Source organism: Rhamphochromis longiceps, linkage group LG6, assembly GCF_057381845.1.
Source record: "Rhamphochromis longiceps isolate RC_006_pf linkage group LG6, R_longiceps_female_GT1.1, whole genome shotgun sequence".
NCBI lineage: Eukaryota > Metazoa > Chordata > Actinopteri > Cichliformes > Cichlidae > Rhamphochromis > Rhamphochromis longiceps.
Genome location: NC_140562.1, coordinates 21,548,039 through 21,563,018, shown reverse-complemented (window position 1 = coordinate 21,563,018; position 14,980 = coordinate 21,548,039). Strand labels below are relative to the sequence as shown.

Here is a 14,980-nt window from a genome sequence, read left to right as displayed (position 1 = left end):
CAATTAGAGCTAAGACAACTGATTTTTTTTTTTTAATAAGAAAACAAAAGGAAACCTTTGGTGATTGATGCAGCTTGCTTTTATCTCCAGTTTAAAAAGTTTTCTTTTACCGCTTCATGCTGTGAAAACCCTTGGAATAAATAGAAAAGTTTTTTTCATGGCCTTGTAAAAACAACAAAAAATGGAATACCACTTTATTTCAACTCTGCCGCTTACTTTGTTGCACCTGGGATGATGGCACACACCTCCTTAAAAAGCAGAAGACGTGGCAGTAACGTGGCATTTACACCCACTCGCACTGTAGTTTAATATGAATGAGACATGGGGCTCCATCTTTTTCAACTTTTGATGTTAAGTGAAAAAGCAAGATTCTCTCTTTTAAAACTGCAAATCTTTGTACACCAAAGAACTATCACTAGACCCAAGATGCTATAAGAGAAAAAAAAAACATTTACATGTTCAGCATGTGTGTTCAGTGTCCATAAAAGATATGGTTAATATCAGCATTATTTTATTCTCAAATAATTATTTTATTCTCAAAAATACAAACATTTAGAAGGCAGACAAGCTAAAACATGAATAAACACACACGAGGGAAATAAACACATCAGCCAATGTATTCAACGAGCTGCCGGAGCTGTTCACAGTTCTTCACAACTGCCGGCAACGACAGCAAGGTCTGTGAGGCAAAAAGGAAAAAGCAGCACATTATGGCAAACATCCAAACAGACGCTGCGGTTTACAGAATATGTTCCATGGTATGAAACATTTCTCACCTCCCGAACTCTGTTGATCATGTTGTTTAATATCTGAAGCTCGTTCTCACTTTTCTGCTGGTTGCTCTGATAGATGATTTGCTGTAAGAGATGAACATCCTCATGAACGCTCACATGGCTGGCAAGAAGACCATCTAATGTTCCTCTAAGTCAATAAATACTGTGTGAATGCTGATATGTAGTCAGGAACGTGATTGATGCCGGGTACGGTCAGGACTTACATGTCTCTTTGCCCTTTCAAGAATTTTTACTTTGGCCTGCTCGGCTTCCTGAAGACTGGCCTTCAGTCTCTCCACCTGGGGATCAAATGGAAGTTTATGAGAAAAGAGGAGGGGGGGGGGGGTCCCTTTAAGCTGCAGTGTTTCCTCAACAACAGGCTGAAAAGTCAAGTTTACTTATAAGCACATTTAAAAACAGCTGCTGTTGACCAAAGTGCTGTACAACTTAAGTAACATAATAAAACCATAAAACTGATCTAACAAGAAAACATGAGTTTAAAATAAATAAATAAATCCAAACTCGGTCAATTTTAAAACTTGAAAACTATGGAAATACGTAATAAATAATGCTTCTGATAAATCATACCTCTTTCAATGACTTGATGTTCTCTTCCATGAAATGTTCCGGTTTAGTCGACTGGCCGCCAGCTTTCCTCAATTCATCCCGAAGGAATTCAGACTCCACCTTCGACTGCTGGAGAGCGCGACGAAGCTCAGTGATTTCCCTTCTCAATTCCTGGAGAAAACGTTCATTTGCATTTAAACAATAACTACAAGAATACGTAGTAGCTTAGAAACACCGGCAGTATTATTTTGGTGCCTTACATTATTGTCAGTCTTCTGTTTATTTAGGATTTCCTGTGTGTCTTGCACTTCAACTATCAACTTAGCCAGCATTTTCTCATCCTGAAAAAAAAAAAAAAAAAAAAAAAAAAGAAACTTCAGAGTTTTTCTCTTCCATCGGTCAGCCGTCCTCCGCACCCATCCTGATCTTTCTTATCACAGATGAATAGAGGACAAAAGATGTCCAGCAAAAGTCATCCTTACCTGAGTTTTCTGCTGCAGAGCCTGATTTGCCTTCTCGACCAGCTGACTCAGACGGCTGAGTTGATGCTTGAGCTCAAAAACCTCAGCTTCATGTCCGTTCTTTGCAGCACGCTGCTCCACCTGCAGGCCACAGCTGGAATAACACATCAGATAACAGTTGGGGGGGGTTTAAAAAGAAAAAAGCAACAAGATAATTGGATTACATTTGATGTTAATGTACAAAACAACAACTTTCGAAAAAATCATTTATTTCACTTTGTTTTTAAAAATAAATAAATAAAATGAAATAAAATAAAATAATAATTAAAAAAATAATAATTTTACATTACAGCTTACATTTGGCCATGCAGCTCCTCCAGCTGAGCGTCTCTGCGCTGCTGCACCAGCTTCAGAGTGCTGACGAGCTCGGTGACGGTGCTGCCCAGGCCAGTAAGCAGCTCCGCCAGGTGGCTTTGCTCCTCTTCCTCTGGTTGAATCTCGACTGTGCTCATATTCTTTTTAGGAGTGATGGCTGCGATGCGGGTGAAGGCGCTCATCTCGCTGAACAAAGCTTCACGCTGTGGCTCGAGAGTGTCTGAAGGGACTGAAGAGAAAGTAAAACTTAGTTGTTTCTTATTATTATAATTACATTTTAGACTTTTATTATCTGTTCCATTTTTTATTACAGTCCCTGGTGGCTGTGCAGATATATTCCCACCTGAAAATGATTCCTATAAGAAAAACGTTGCCCACTACCTCCTTTATCCAAGGGAAAAACAGGATGAATTGAAGTGCATGTGTAGCTCATATAGAAAAGTTGGTAAGAAAAGGACCATTGAAGAAAGAATTTTTATATTATGCAATCATATTATTGATGCCTCCTTGAGAAAAAAAAAAAAAAAAAAAAAGACCCAGTTCTTTTGTTTTTTGGTAACGCACCACTAAGCCTTCAAACAATGAAATTAATACCTCCTTTTCATAAAGGAGACACATACGACATGCTGAGCACGTATTCAAATCATGTTTGAGACATTCAAATCACACTGCTCTCTGAGGGAATCTCAGCGTGACTATTTAAAGAGACTTGCTTGCAGCTGGCTTAACAACATAATTACGCTGGACCACATTACAAGTGAACTAAAAACTTTTTGAATTTGAAATTTGAATAGTTTGATCTTCATCAAACTACAGACAGCGTAATCTGTATAAACAAACAGCTGTACTTTCCATGTGAAAACACACAGTGATTATTCATAGGCCTAAAAAAGAAAGTGAACCTCCGTGCTAACAACTTTCATAGAAGTCAAGTGTTTGTGCATTGTGATTTGCAGGAGGTGACTCACTAACACGACTATGTAAAGTCTGGTTACTGAGAAAGCCTGTTCTTCTTAATGAGGAGTCGCAGCACCGTAGATGAAGCGTTACAAGCTAGAAAAGGTGCTCATCACTCCACAAGTGGATGCAAAGATCCCCATGGCAACTTGTAAGGCTAAAGAAAACCCCAAAAGTAGGAGCATATGCATGAAATCTCATGTGTCGACTTTAAGGAAGATACAGCAAAGGAATGTGCTGTTATCCAAAAAGACAGGTCACTATGGGACGATGTTATGTGGACAAATGAAATGACAAGTCTGGAGGAAACATGCCATCACACACCACCAGGAGGGATCAGCCCGGGTGCAACACCGGGGTCTGACAGTTCAGGTATTGGCTCAGAGTCCTGACCTTAACCCAGGTGAGATGTAGTAACCTGATCAACTGAAAGAGTGGAAGCTTCATTAGCAGTTACAATAACATCTGATGGAGCTTGTTGCTACTAAAATGAGATTCTATAAGTGACTAAATTCAACCAGCTCGACCATGTTTTCCAGCTTCAACTCTGTGTTTGAGTGAGTGATGTGATCAGAATCACAGTGCCTCCTGTTGTGTTTAGGATGAAAAACAAATGCTGACACGTTATATTTTTTTAATAATCAATTTAAAAGAGAAAAAGAAAAACTAGCATCTTACTTATGAGTGAACTGACACACATGGGGTGAACAACAGTACCTGTTTCAGCAGGAGTGTCTGTTTTGACCTCTTCCTCTCTCTCAGCAGTTGAGGGACAACGCTCCACGCTGTGGACTGACTGAGACTCTTCACACATCTGTGGTTTCTGAAAAGTAAGACATTTAAATCCAAGTGGGAAAAGACATGCAGTACTGCATCTATAGCATAAGTTCAATAGTAAATGATGTTACAACATGATTTATAAATGCTGTAAACAGTTGCTTCTGATGTCCAAATTACAACTGCAAATGTCAAGAGCTCACAGCCACAACGACGCATTCTTTTAATTTAATTTCAAAATTAAGCTTTGCATACTCTATGCATTTGCATTACTTGTCGCAGATCATCTGCACATACAGTGGAGTCCATATCAGGGCCCAATTAAACTAACATCTGTGAAATTGAGCTTCCAGCTGCATCATTTCACCATTACCAAAACTAGTAAGTTTAGACAGGCAGTCACAAAGCACTGTACACGAAGGTTAAAATAAAACAGAACATTAAAATAAAACATAGAACATTAAGTAATAAAATAGACAATATAAAAAATACAAAGGATAAATTGTAACTATGCTTTTAATGGGCTGTACAAAGCAAACAGAAAGGGGAAAGAAGCCTGTAACAAATACTGATATTCAATGAGCTCCATCCACATCCAAACAACTAAAACAGCAAAAGATTAAAGACCAAGAAAAACAGGCTCCGCAAAAGGATATAAAAGCTAAAAGCCGGCAACTCAGATTCTGAAACTGACCAAAATTCACTGAACCAGCACCAAAAGATCAAAACTACACTTCACGTACAACTGTTTTGCTTCCACCACGATTTAAAAAAAATAAAAAAAATAAAATTAAAAAAAAGAAAAAGAAAAATCGCTCTCTCTCTCTCTCTGTGCTCGAGACCAGTTTCCAATCAAAAGTGTTTATTTTCTACTTTATTCCCTTGCATATTACGCACCGGTCTCCTGTTGTGGACAGTGTTGTCTGCCTCTCGTTTTTGTTGTTTGTTTTTCCCCTCCAAAAAAATAACTGACAAGAAACTCTAATTTCTGCTGTTCAATACTGAAGAAATTTCAACTTTTACAAATTATGCCAAATTTCAAACGCTTAACTATGCCTCTAATAAAGCGTCTGAAACTTTGCTCTGCGTCACTTCAGCAGCATCAGGTAATGTTGATATGCTGTTTCATGGTTTTCTTCAGTTCTCGATCTACTGCAGAATATTTTCAAGGGATTTATCTGCTATAACAGACCAGGCTTAGAAAAACTCCTTCATATTTTCTGTTTTATCCTCAGTAACTTTGACACGATGGCATCTGCTGTGGTGCTTACACCTCTGATTAAGTGTCAGCTTTATTTTTATACCTAGAAAGTTTACACTGAGTTTATAATTCCAGAGAATCAGTCAAGTCGCTTTGGGCGTGTCATTTTCAAGCAGAAACCTCAGAAAAGCTCCTGGGGCTCAACAGGTTAAATAAAAAGTGCAATATTGTAACTGCTTTAGATTCTGTTCTTAACTTCCAAAAAGTATGTATTGAATTTAGAGGGTTCTTTCGACAGTACATACCCAAGATAAATGATCTTGGATGATAATATTTCTGACCAAGTCAAAATCTAACTGAATGGAATCAAACCTTGTGAATCAGAATTGAATCGGTTGTAGGAATCAGTGACAAAACCCGGGCCTAGTTCTGATATTGTTTTACCTTTTCATCAAGTTCTTCATGGAGCTTGTTGGTCAGTCCCCTCAGTGTGTGATGCAGCAAAGTGATTTCTGTGACCGCCTGAGCCATCTTCTCTTCAAGCTCCAGGTTTGCTGTCCTGGCTCTGGACCTTGTGGCTTTAAGTTCTTCCTGCAAATTCCCGTTCTCAAGCCTCCATCACACAAACACACAGAGGCAAGTTATCATTCAGTGTGCCAACAAAATGTTAAACATCATGAGAACAATTTGCACTAAGATTTATTATTACAAACATAAGGCCATAAGGCAAAAGACTCCAGTCCAGAAAATATGTATGTGAGTATTAATCCTTGAACATTTTACAGTTTTTCCTGTTGATATAGACCTGCCCCCACAGCCATTCATACTACCCCATCATAGTTAAGAACTAGAAAAGTGGGCTGTATGTAGCCCTCGATGTAAAATGAGTTTGACATCCCTGATCTAAGAAACTGAGCACAGACAGACAATTTTGTTCTATTTAATCCGAAAGTTTTTTCAGGCTCAGTTTGGGCTTTTCAAGCACATCACCCTCAATGGCTTATTTATACTTACTTAAGTTGACAAACTTCTTTCTTCAGGTCCTCACACTGGATGTTCCTCTCCCGAAGGCTCTGCAGGTTTTCCCTTAGCATACGCTCACTTTCTGCCATCTGCTCCCTCGCCAACTCGTTCTCCATCTGTAGGAACTGATGCACACAGACAGCAGGAAAATTAAACCTAACATCCTCCCCTCAAGGTTAAGTCGCATATTATTCCTGTAATAACCAAACGCCTCATGCTTCTCTGGTGTTAAATGAGACAGATACCCTCTCTAATGCTCACCTCGTTCATTTCCCGCACACCACTGAGCTGTGTACAGACATCCTGGAGCTGCTGGATCTGCCGACTCTGAGACTGTGAGAGGGACTGCAGCTGACTGAGCTGCTCCTCACTCTGAGCCAGAGCCCGACTCAACTCGCACACCCGCTGCTCCGACTGACCCAGTGATGCCTCCAAGCTGGACAAGGTCAAAAAGAAAAAAAAAAACAAAAAACAACACAGCAGTATTCGGATATATACTGCAACATTTATGTAAAATTATAGTAAAAATGTAACCACTGGTTACATTTTTCTTCTTTCTTCAATTTTTTTTTTTTTATCCTTTACTATTAACCAACACTTACTCATTTGCTCGATCTTTAGCCTCTTGTTTGTCTTTCCACGACTCCTGCAACCTTGAATAAAAACAAAATAAGGCCTATTTTAAAGCACATGCTGCAATTCAGGGCTTTTTTTTGCCTTTCAAAGTTTACCCTGTTAACAAGTAACCACCAACCCAGTGTTCACTTCCATTTTTAAATTTCTATGCTGGATTTCTTTCATCAATAAGGAGCATCATACTTTGTAGTCTCAGCAGCCAGGGCCTGCTCCAAGAAAGTGTAGGATGCCAGCGTGGAGGAAACTGTAGCAGACAGCTCCGTCACCTTCCTCTCTAGCTGACCCGTCTCTTCTTCTTTTTCAGTCAACTTCTCTCGCAGTACACACATCTCTGGATTTATTTATTTAAAAAAAAAAAAAAAGTTGTCAAGAAAGAAAGCATTTTGAAAAAGAGGGAGCGAAATAGCCAGAGAGTTATTTCAGTTTTTACCTGATGTCAGAATTGTCACCTGCAGATTTAAATCTCCAATCTGCTCCCTGGCAGCTTGGAAATTCGAATGAGTTTCATTCAGTTCTGCTTCAATCTGATGAGGTTTTTTTTAAGCATATGAATAATTTTAATCAGACATGTTGACTACAGGTACAAGGCTGTAAATATCCTGAATATAACAGATGCCTTACCTGCTCTCGCTCTTCAACAGCTTGGTCTCTTGCAGACATGTGCTCATCTCTCTCTCTCAAAGCAGCGGCAGCTTTCTCGTTCAGCTTCAGGAGCATGGGAGCAGTTTTGTGCAGAAGGCTCCTGACCATGAAGAGCTATAAACAGATGGCATTAGCATCAACGCATTATCACATTTTAACAGAGCAGTAAATGCTCTAATAGTGAAGGCTGTATTAAAGCACCTAAAGTTTCAACTAAACAACATTAGAACACATTAAATGGAATTTCAAACCGAATTTTAGAAAAAGGTACACTGCAAGAAGATGATAATATTATTAATAATAATAATAATAATAATAATCTCACCACTAGATGGCAGTAGATTACAGCCAACTGAATTCTGTTTTCTTACACCACCTAATTCAAGTGCATAATCGTAGCTACAGTGGCCACTATAGGATATACATGTTTATAAAATAAACATAAAAAGAAAAAATATTGAGCAGAACCCCAGTGACTTCTGTGTCACCTTCATAATCTCCCTTTCTGCAATTCCTTTAATCTACTCTTGTTTTATCCAGAGGCCGGTCACAGTCTCTTTCGTTCACATTTTCACTCCTTTAGTGAAGGAAACCACTTCTCAGATGATAAAACATAGGTGTGATCTTTTATATCTTGAGTCTGAAGGTGCAGACAGAAAATGCAACTTGCCTCCATGGCACAAGACACGAACGGCAACAAACCGATATGGAGCTTGTCTGAGTCTTTGGCATGCTACGTATGCAGCCGGTCTGCAGCCGCATACATAAAACATGATTAGCTGATGTCCATCTCGGCCACTGTATTCAACATGGCCAGGCAACACAGGGGCTTCCACAAACCAGCACATGCTCCTATGTATTTTATTTCCAGTTTTACGAGAGCGTATCAATTTGTAGGAAGACATAATTATACACTTCAATGTATACTTATGAGTACTGAGAATATCCTCAACCAAAAAATGACTGACTGTACCTTTAAACAGCACTATTATGTACAGGATGCTCATGTGGTGGATTTTACACCAAAGCCTCGTGTTTTTAGAAACCCACAAACTACAACAGCAGTAAACACCATTCAACCGGAGCCACTGTGCTGCTATCAATGTCACTCAGATTAAACTAAAAATGAGAACATAAGAACTGGAACCAAAACACTGGTTCTTTGTTTCTTTGCCATCATATAGAAACTGCTGTGATACATGTTCATTGACTGTCATAGTTCAAGGTTTTTAGTATGAGCGTACCTCTTTCATCAAAGCGGACTGTTCATCCATGGTTTCAGACAAAAGATCTGAAGCAGAGTCCAGGGTTGCATTATAAGCCTTGTTTAACACAACCTGCATTAGTAAAGACAAAAAGAAACAAAGAAATGACACTCACATATTACTTTAAATACAATTATTGAGCTGTTTATTTTTTGGCTTGTAATCTGTACCAGTTCTGGATAGCTCTGGTTTAGGGTGGCCAGCAGCTCTTGCTGAGACCCCACACTCTTCTCCAGAAGTGAAATTTCTGTGGCACAGTGTGTCCTCAGCTGTTCCATCGCACTGAAAGCCTGACAACACACAACCACACACACATTTAATACCCCTGGAACAAATAATCCTCTTAAACACACAGCCAGCATAACTTCTGCAGATATTTTTATATGCTCCAGAAAAACTGTTGGTCAGCTAAAGCAGAGGTGTTTACACAGTGAGCTATGTTTAACAGACAGAGAGGTTTTTTGTGTCACAAAGATGGCTCTCTTTTTAACCTGGCTAGATCACCACAGTAACTTATGCTAAACACATTACCTGGAAACGCAACCTTTGAACTGATTCTAGTATGCTTTAACTGCTACTTTTTGCTTAAATTGAAATAAACAGCAGCACTGAGCAGTAACATAAACACAATTTAACAAATTTATCACATTAATGATTCTCGGCAGCATTACTCTGTTATCTTATTTTTCACACTAATGTCCATTTTACTAATATATTTTTCAATAACGTTTATAGATCTCCATTACCCAATGCTCTGAGCACAACCTGCTCCAATCAGACATTCTCAATAGACTTATGCAGAAGAAGAAAGGCAGATAAATGCTCCCTTTAATGTGATTGTGAACAGAGCCTGAAGCAGGAAGCCTGGATTAACAAAGAAAGCTGAGAACCAGCTTCATCTCTCACTGGGGTTTTAGGTTTTGTCAAGCCAGCTAACGCAAAGAACGGCTGGCTGTATTGAACGTGCTTCATAGTACACCCTTCTCCTCAGGAGGTTGCCGTTCCTCTACATTTAGACTAAACAACTAAAACACCCCAAAAGGACTTACTGCCTCCTTTGCTGTGAAGGCTTCTTCCATTTGAGTCCTCATGTCATTTCTCTGATGAAGAGCTTCTTTGACCTTCTGCATCATTCTGCTCTGTATGTCCTTTGATTTCTCAAGTAGAGACTTCATGTGCCCATACTAAAAACAACATGAGAAAAATATACCTCAACTCAGTTGTAGCACATAATCATGTTACACTAACACCTTAAGCCATAAATAACTGATGAATAATTACAAAAACAAGCATACTGTTTAACTTGTATGAGACAGAATGAGGTAACATGCTGTACGTACATGTGAAATGAGCCTTTGATGGTCCTCTCTGACTATGTCACCAATTTCATTCATGTTAGAGAGAGCAGCGTCTGTGTCACTTCTGACAGAAGTCTGTTGGGACAAATACACACACTTTACTCTTAGTAAAGAAAATATTGACTGTCTCAATACACACACACACACACACACACACACACACACACAAAAAAAAAAGCCAGTGAGATGTGTTTGAGCATTATATCCCAGTTTAAACAACATGAGCTGTGTGGTTGTTTGTGACTTACCATGGTGATCTTCATGTCTTGCAGACTCTGGATAACGTTTTGTAGAGAACTCCCATCAAGCTCCAACTCCCCAATCCGACTCAAAGCTTCCACATACAGGTCTCTATACATTGTGGTCTAGATATAAAATATAAACAACTGACTACTTAAGCAGTAATCCTTTGTTATATAATGAGATCAGAGTTGAAAGCTTCCGTTTGAGGAATATTTTAAGCTGTGACATATGCGAAACTACTCTAATAGAGTCCAAAAATCTAAATATAGAGTAGAAAATGAGCATAACAGGTCCCCTTTAAACAAAATGTAGATGTCAACAGATACCTGACTGAGTTCGGTGTGGTCTGTCTGCACGAGTTTCTCCCGGAGGTCTGAAGGAGCAGGGCCTGCAAGCGGACGTCCTTGTGCCCTCGCTGCAGTCAGCTGTTGCACCAGGGCCTCAACCATCGTCATGCTAGACATTAACCTCTGTTCCAGCTCCTGTCTTGGGAGGGACTCCAAGCTGCCTGGAGGTAAACTGGAAAACCAATGAAAGAATACTGAGAGGCAAACAAAGAAAATACTAAAAGCAGATTTAGCTTCATCTATACTCACAACTGTTGAATAAATGGCCAATTTACAATGGGCACTTACTTCCAGAGGAGCAGGTCAGTCATAGTGCAGGAATCAGCCACAGAGAATTCCCTCTTCCTCTCAAACAGGCCAGAAGTATTGAGGCTGTGGTCAACCAGTTTCACAGGACTACTGCCCACACAGACACTGTGAGACTTTACAGGAGCAGCTTTGGCTGGAGGGGCAGGAGGTGGAGCAGGAGCAGAGACAGCAGCAGGGCCCATCTTTCCAGACGCCATCATGAGGAACTCTGCCATTTGTCGAAGCTGCTGCTGAAACGGACCATCGGAAATCAGTGGGAAATTCAGCAGTGGTTTCTCAGCTTCAGTCTGAGGCTCTGCAGAGACTTTCTGTCCCAAATCCTTAACTGGCTCCCATAGTGGGCTCAGACCAGGATTCTGACCCAGGGCGGTGGAGTTTAACAGAGGATGAGGCATTGGGCTTTCCAGTTGCTCCGCCCACAACCCAGCACGGTCAGCATTAAGAGGAGCAAACAAGGTTTTCTCACCCTCAATAGCAGAGTCATCAGCTGCAAACTTGCCTTGAGCAGGATCCCCAAAAGTCTTTAAAAAAGACAGAGAAGCTCTCCTAACGGGACTAAACATTCCCAACCCCAAAGCTGAGGTAACCGAGGGACACTCCGACAGCGCTTTCAGTACATCAGTAAGGTTCTCTGCATGAGATTTTTCTGCAGAGTTACAAAGAGCAGGTGCATTTCCAGATGAGCCAATGGCACTGTCTTTTTCCCCACTGGATTCAGCGGGTCCTCTGGTGGAGTTCACTTCAGAGACATGCTCCTCTTGGTCTTGCTGTTGCACTTCCACAGCTGAAGGGCTCTCTGCTGAACCTGCAAGTTGACTGCAGTCAGAAATCTGAGTAGTCTGAACCACGAGAGACAATGCACTGTCAGCAGGATTCACGGTACAGTTAAGCATTTCTTGCCCTTTGCATTTTACAGTTTCAGTATCCAAAGCTTTTAAAGATCCATTAGCCACCAGAGATCTGCTAACAGCTGATGGGTCAGTAGCTACCACAGCTTCACCATTGTTCTGTTGGCTGTTAGCATCTTCAAAGGCATCTTGACAATAATCATGTGTGATGGAAGTGAACAGATAGTTTTCACTGAGGGGACAGATTACAATCTGGTCCTCATGCAGAAGGGATGTCTTCTTCTTGGGAAATTGGGCCTCATCTAATTTTTCATCTTCAGCTGGAATACAACAATCAGCTGTGACACCACCTTGGCTCCCAGCCTGGCTATCAGATACCACTGGGCTACCACTGTAGTGTCTGACCATTACATCCTCAGTGCTGTCTGCCAATGCTTCCTGGGTAGTCAAAAGGCTGTCACATGGAGCTGATGAATGAGTCTGAACATTACAGTATGGATGATCAAAGTGACCAACTGTATTATCATTTTGTAAATCACAGTCACCAGCTATTTCAGTTGAATCTATGGCATAGCCATGTGTCTCACTGCTGCTAACAGTATGGTCGGCTGGTAGAACAACGGACTCTTCTCTTGGAATTTCAATCTCTCCTCCAGTGCAGTCCAGTGATTTAAAGGACAGTCCATTAGCACGTTTTTCTGAACCACGTGTTGTCTCAGATAAAGCCTTAATGACAGGATCAACACCACCATCATGGCTACAGTATGGATGATCAGCATGGTCCTCTTGACACTGCTGGTCAAAGTCACCGAAGCAGTTGGTCAAATTTATACTGTCATACTCTAGAGGAGCACCAAGCTCTTCCTTGGGCAGAGGAATGGTTTCGTTGTGTAATCTGGTGGCATCTGAAACTTCCACCTCACCTCCATCACGAAGGAAGGATTTCCAAGTGAGATCTGCCTTTCCACTGCAGTCACTCTGAAAAGCTGTTGATTCTTCTGTGGCTTGTTTGTTATCCAGATCACAAGAAGCCGGTGTAGTGCTGTCAGTTTCACAGGGAAGTGCTGCGCTGATGTTAACAGAGTAAGTGTCACTCTTCTCAAGAACATGATAGGGATGTTCGATGTGATCAGAGCATGACTCCATTACCACACTGTCAGAGATGATGCCATCTTCAGATTCAGTGTTAGATGTACCCTGGTCCGTAGATAAAATAATACTCTCCTCTGCATGCAGTAAAGAGCCTAATATCTCAACTTCACCACCAGCACAAGTGAAGGATTTAAATGTTATATCTGAAAGTCCACAAACAATCTGAGTAGTTGTTGTATCGGTTTTTGGAAGATTTGTTTGTATCATTTTGGTGGATGGAGAAGAGTACAGCTGGGGTTCTTGTTCACTCAGTGGAAGATCACCCTATTAATGAAAATAAGTAGCGGTTAAAAAACAGCACCACAAAAAGAGAAAAAAAGACAAATTATATTTGTAAGTATTAGTGTATACCCACCATTGTCATTTTGCCAGCATCACTACTGATCTGTGATTTTGATCTGAACTTTGATGAGGGAGTCGACAAGTGCAGAATCTCATTGTCCAGACTTCTCAGAGGGGTACGCTCGCTGGATCGGCTGGAGAGCTAACATCAACAAAGGTTGAATTATCCATTAACTAATATGCTCAGAGATAACACTGTACAGTATGCACAACAGAATACAAAAGTCTTACCAAGCCTTCCCCTGTGGAACTTGAACTCCTGGAAGCCATTACTCTGAAGTTCTCAGAAAACTACGTTTACAACTGGAGGACAAAATCAGGAAGACAAAAGATTTCATATTTTACCAGTTTGATTTAAATGCGGATTAATCTATTTGGCTGTAAAACCAATAGCTCCGCATTAAAATAGTTGGTTTTCCATGCGAGTGCTAAAACAGGGTCTTGCTCCTCATACTAAAGAATTATGTGATTTCAAGGCAAGTTACGAAAGACAAACCCCAGTTCTCCTTGACTGCAAAAACTTTCCGGAATTTAATCACGATCACGAGACTTCAACAGTTTGTATAAGACAAGTTAGTCGGAACTTTTTAAACATTTCGTTTGTGCAGAGAGAGTCTGTTAAGTTCAAATTAGCCCCATCATGACCCCTTGTGTGGATGTTGTCTTCTTGTTATGAAGGTTTCTTCCGGGGCAGAAACAAAAGGAAAGACGATTACAGCAAACAACCATGTTGCAGAGTTTAACTGTTGTTTTACGATAGACAATGTGAGAATGTTCTTTAAAATCCTGCACAGAGATCTGCTTGTCGTGTCAAACTAGCTGAGAAGCTCACATACTGACATGGCGTTACGTATTGGCCTAGTTGACAAGAATAGGCCATTTCAAGCATTAATTTAATAACTTCGAAAATCAATGTGAGAATTCACAGAATTCTAAAATTCACAGAAAGTGTTGCAAAGAGTGAATATTGCAAGGGCGTAAACTACAGTTTAAGAGACCGGTACCAGTCGATAGCTAACCGTAAATTGCACTCACTCTAGTTACTTCTAACAAAGGCACTTAATTAATAGCTTAGCTGTCCGAGGCAAACGCCCTTAAATCATGTAAAAGTATTTTACCTTTTAAATTTTACCAGCTAACGTCAACCAGCGTTTTAACAGAGACGAGGACAGGGTAAACAAATCTTGTATTGAACTACCATCCACCGCGTTTGATTCAAAAACACGAATAGCAGCGCTGTTATTGGTCCATTTCTCTTCTTCGTTGGTTGAGAGAAGCACTAGATGGTTGAGATCTGTACCTTTACTCACTGCTGCCTCCTTCGGGAAAATAATGTAATTGCTACAGCATGTTCCTGTTACTGACAGAAAATTTACACTTTTATGTTGGCTCTTAAGTATATTTGTTTTTTGTATTGTTTTGTTTTATGTCAGCGTTTTATTAAAACTTCGTGTCTGCATAAAAAAATATCTGACTCTTCAGTTATTTCCACTGCCTTCTTATATATTGCTTTACAAGCTGGAAGCCATGTAGTTACATGGAAAAATGACCCATAAATCACCCTTTTTTGGGAAACAAGTGTAGGAGCAGAGAGTGATACGTATGCTCCATGAGTCTGGACAATGACACAGTTTTGTTTAGCTTTGGTGTCTACCAAACCAGCCATCCACCCAAACAATATTTCAGTTCTTCTTTTAGCTGCAT

At 40.3% G+C, this 14,980-nt stretch overlaps 1 protein-coding gene across 1 annotated transcript; it reads right to left on the bottom strand.

Annotated features, from left to right (window-relative positions):
* Positions 1 to 19: 19 nt before the first annotated feature.
* On the bottom strand, positions 20 to 14,535 carry spag5 (sperm associated antigen 5). Its single transcript, XM_085409709.1, has 25 exons — positions 14,395 to 14,535; positions 13,508 to 13,579; positions 13,290 to 13,418; positions 10,914 to 13,198; positions 10,605 to 10,797; positions 10,284 to 10,400; positions 10,018 to 10,110; positions 9,727 to 9,861; positions 8,848 to 8,967; positions 8,657 to 8,749; positions 7,392 to 7,526; positions 7,201 to 7,294; positions 6,954 to 7,101; positions 6,737 to 6,787; positions 6,396 to 6,570; positions 6,126 to 6,259; positions 5,556 to 5,724; positions 3,851 to 3,956; positions 2,159 to 2,405; positions 1,823 to 1,955; positions 1,601 to 1,681; positions 1,362 to 1,511; positions 998 to 1,072; positions 777 to 857; positions 20 to 679 (listed from the first exon to the last, which is right to left on the bottom strand). The coding sequence occupies exons 2-25, from the start codon at positions 13,544 to 13,546 to the stop codon at positions 608 to 610; spliced, it is 5,055 nt and encodes a 1,684-aa protein (XP_085265835.1). The 5' UTR covers positions 13,547 to 13,579; positions 14,395 to 14,535; the 3' UTR covers positions 20 to 607.
* Positions 14,536 to 14,980: the final 445 nt, after the last annotated feature.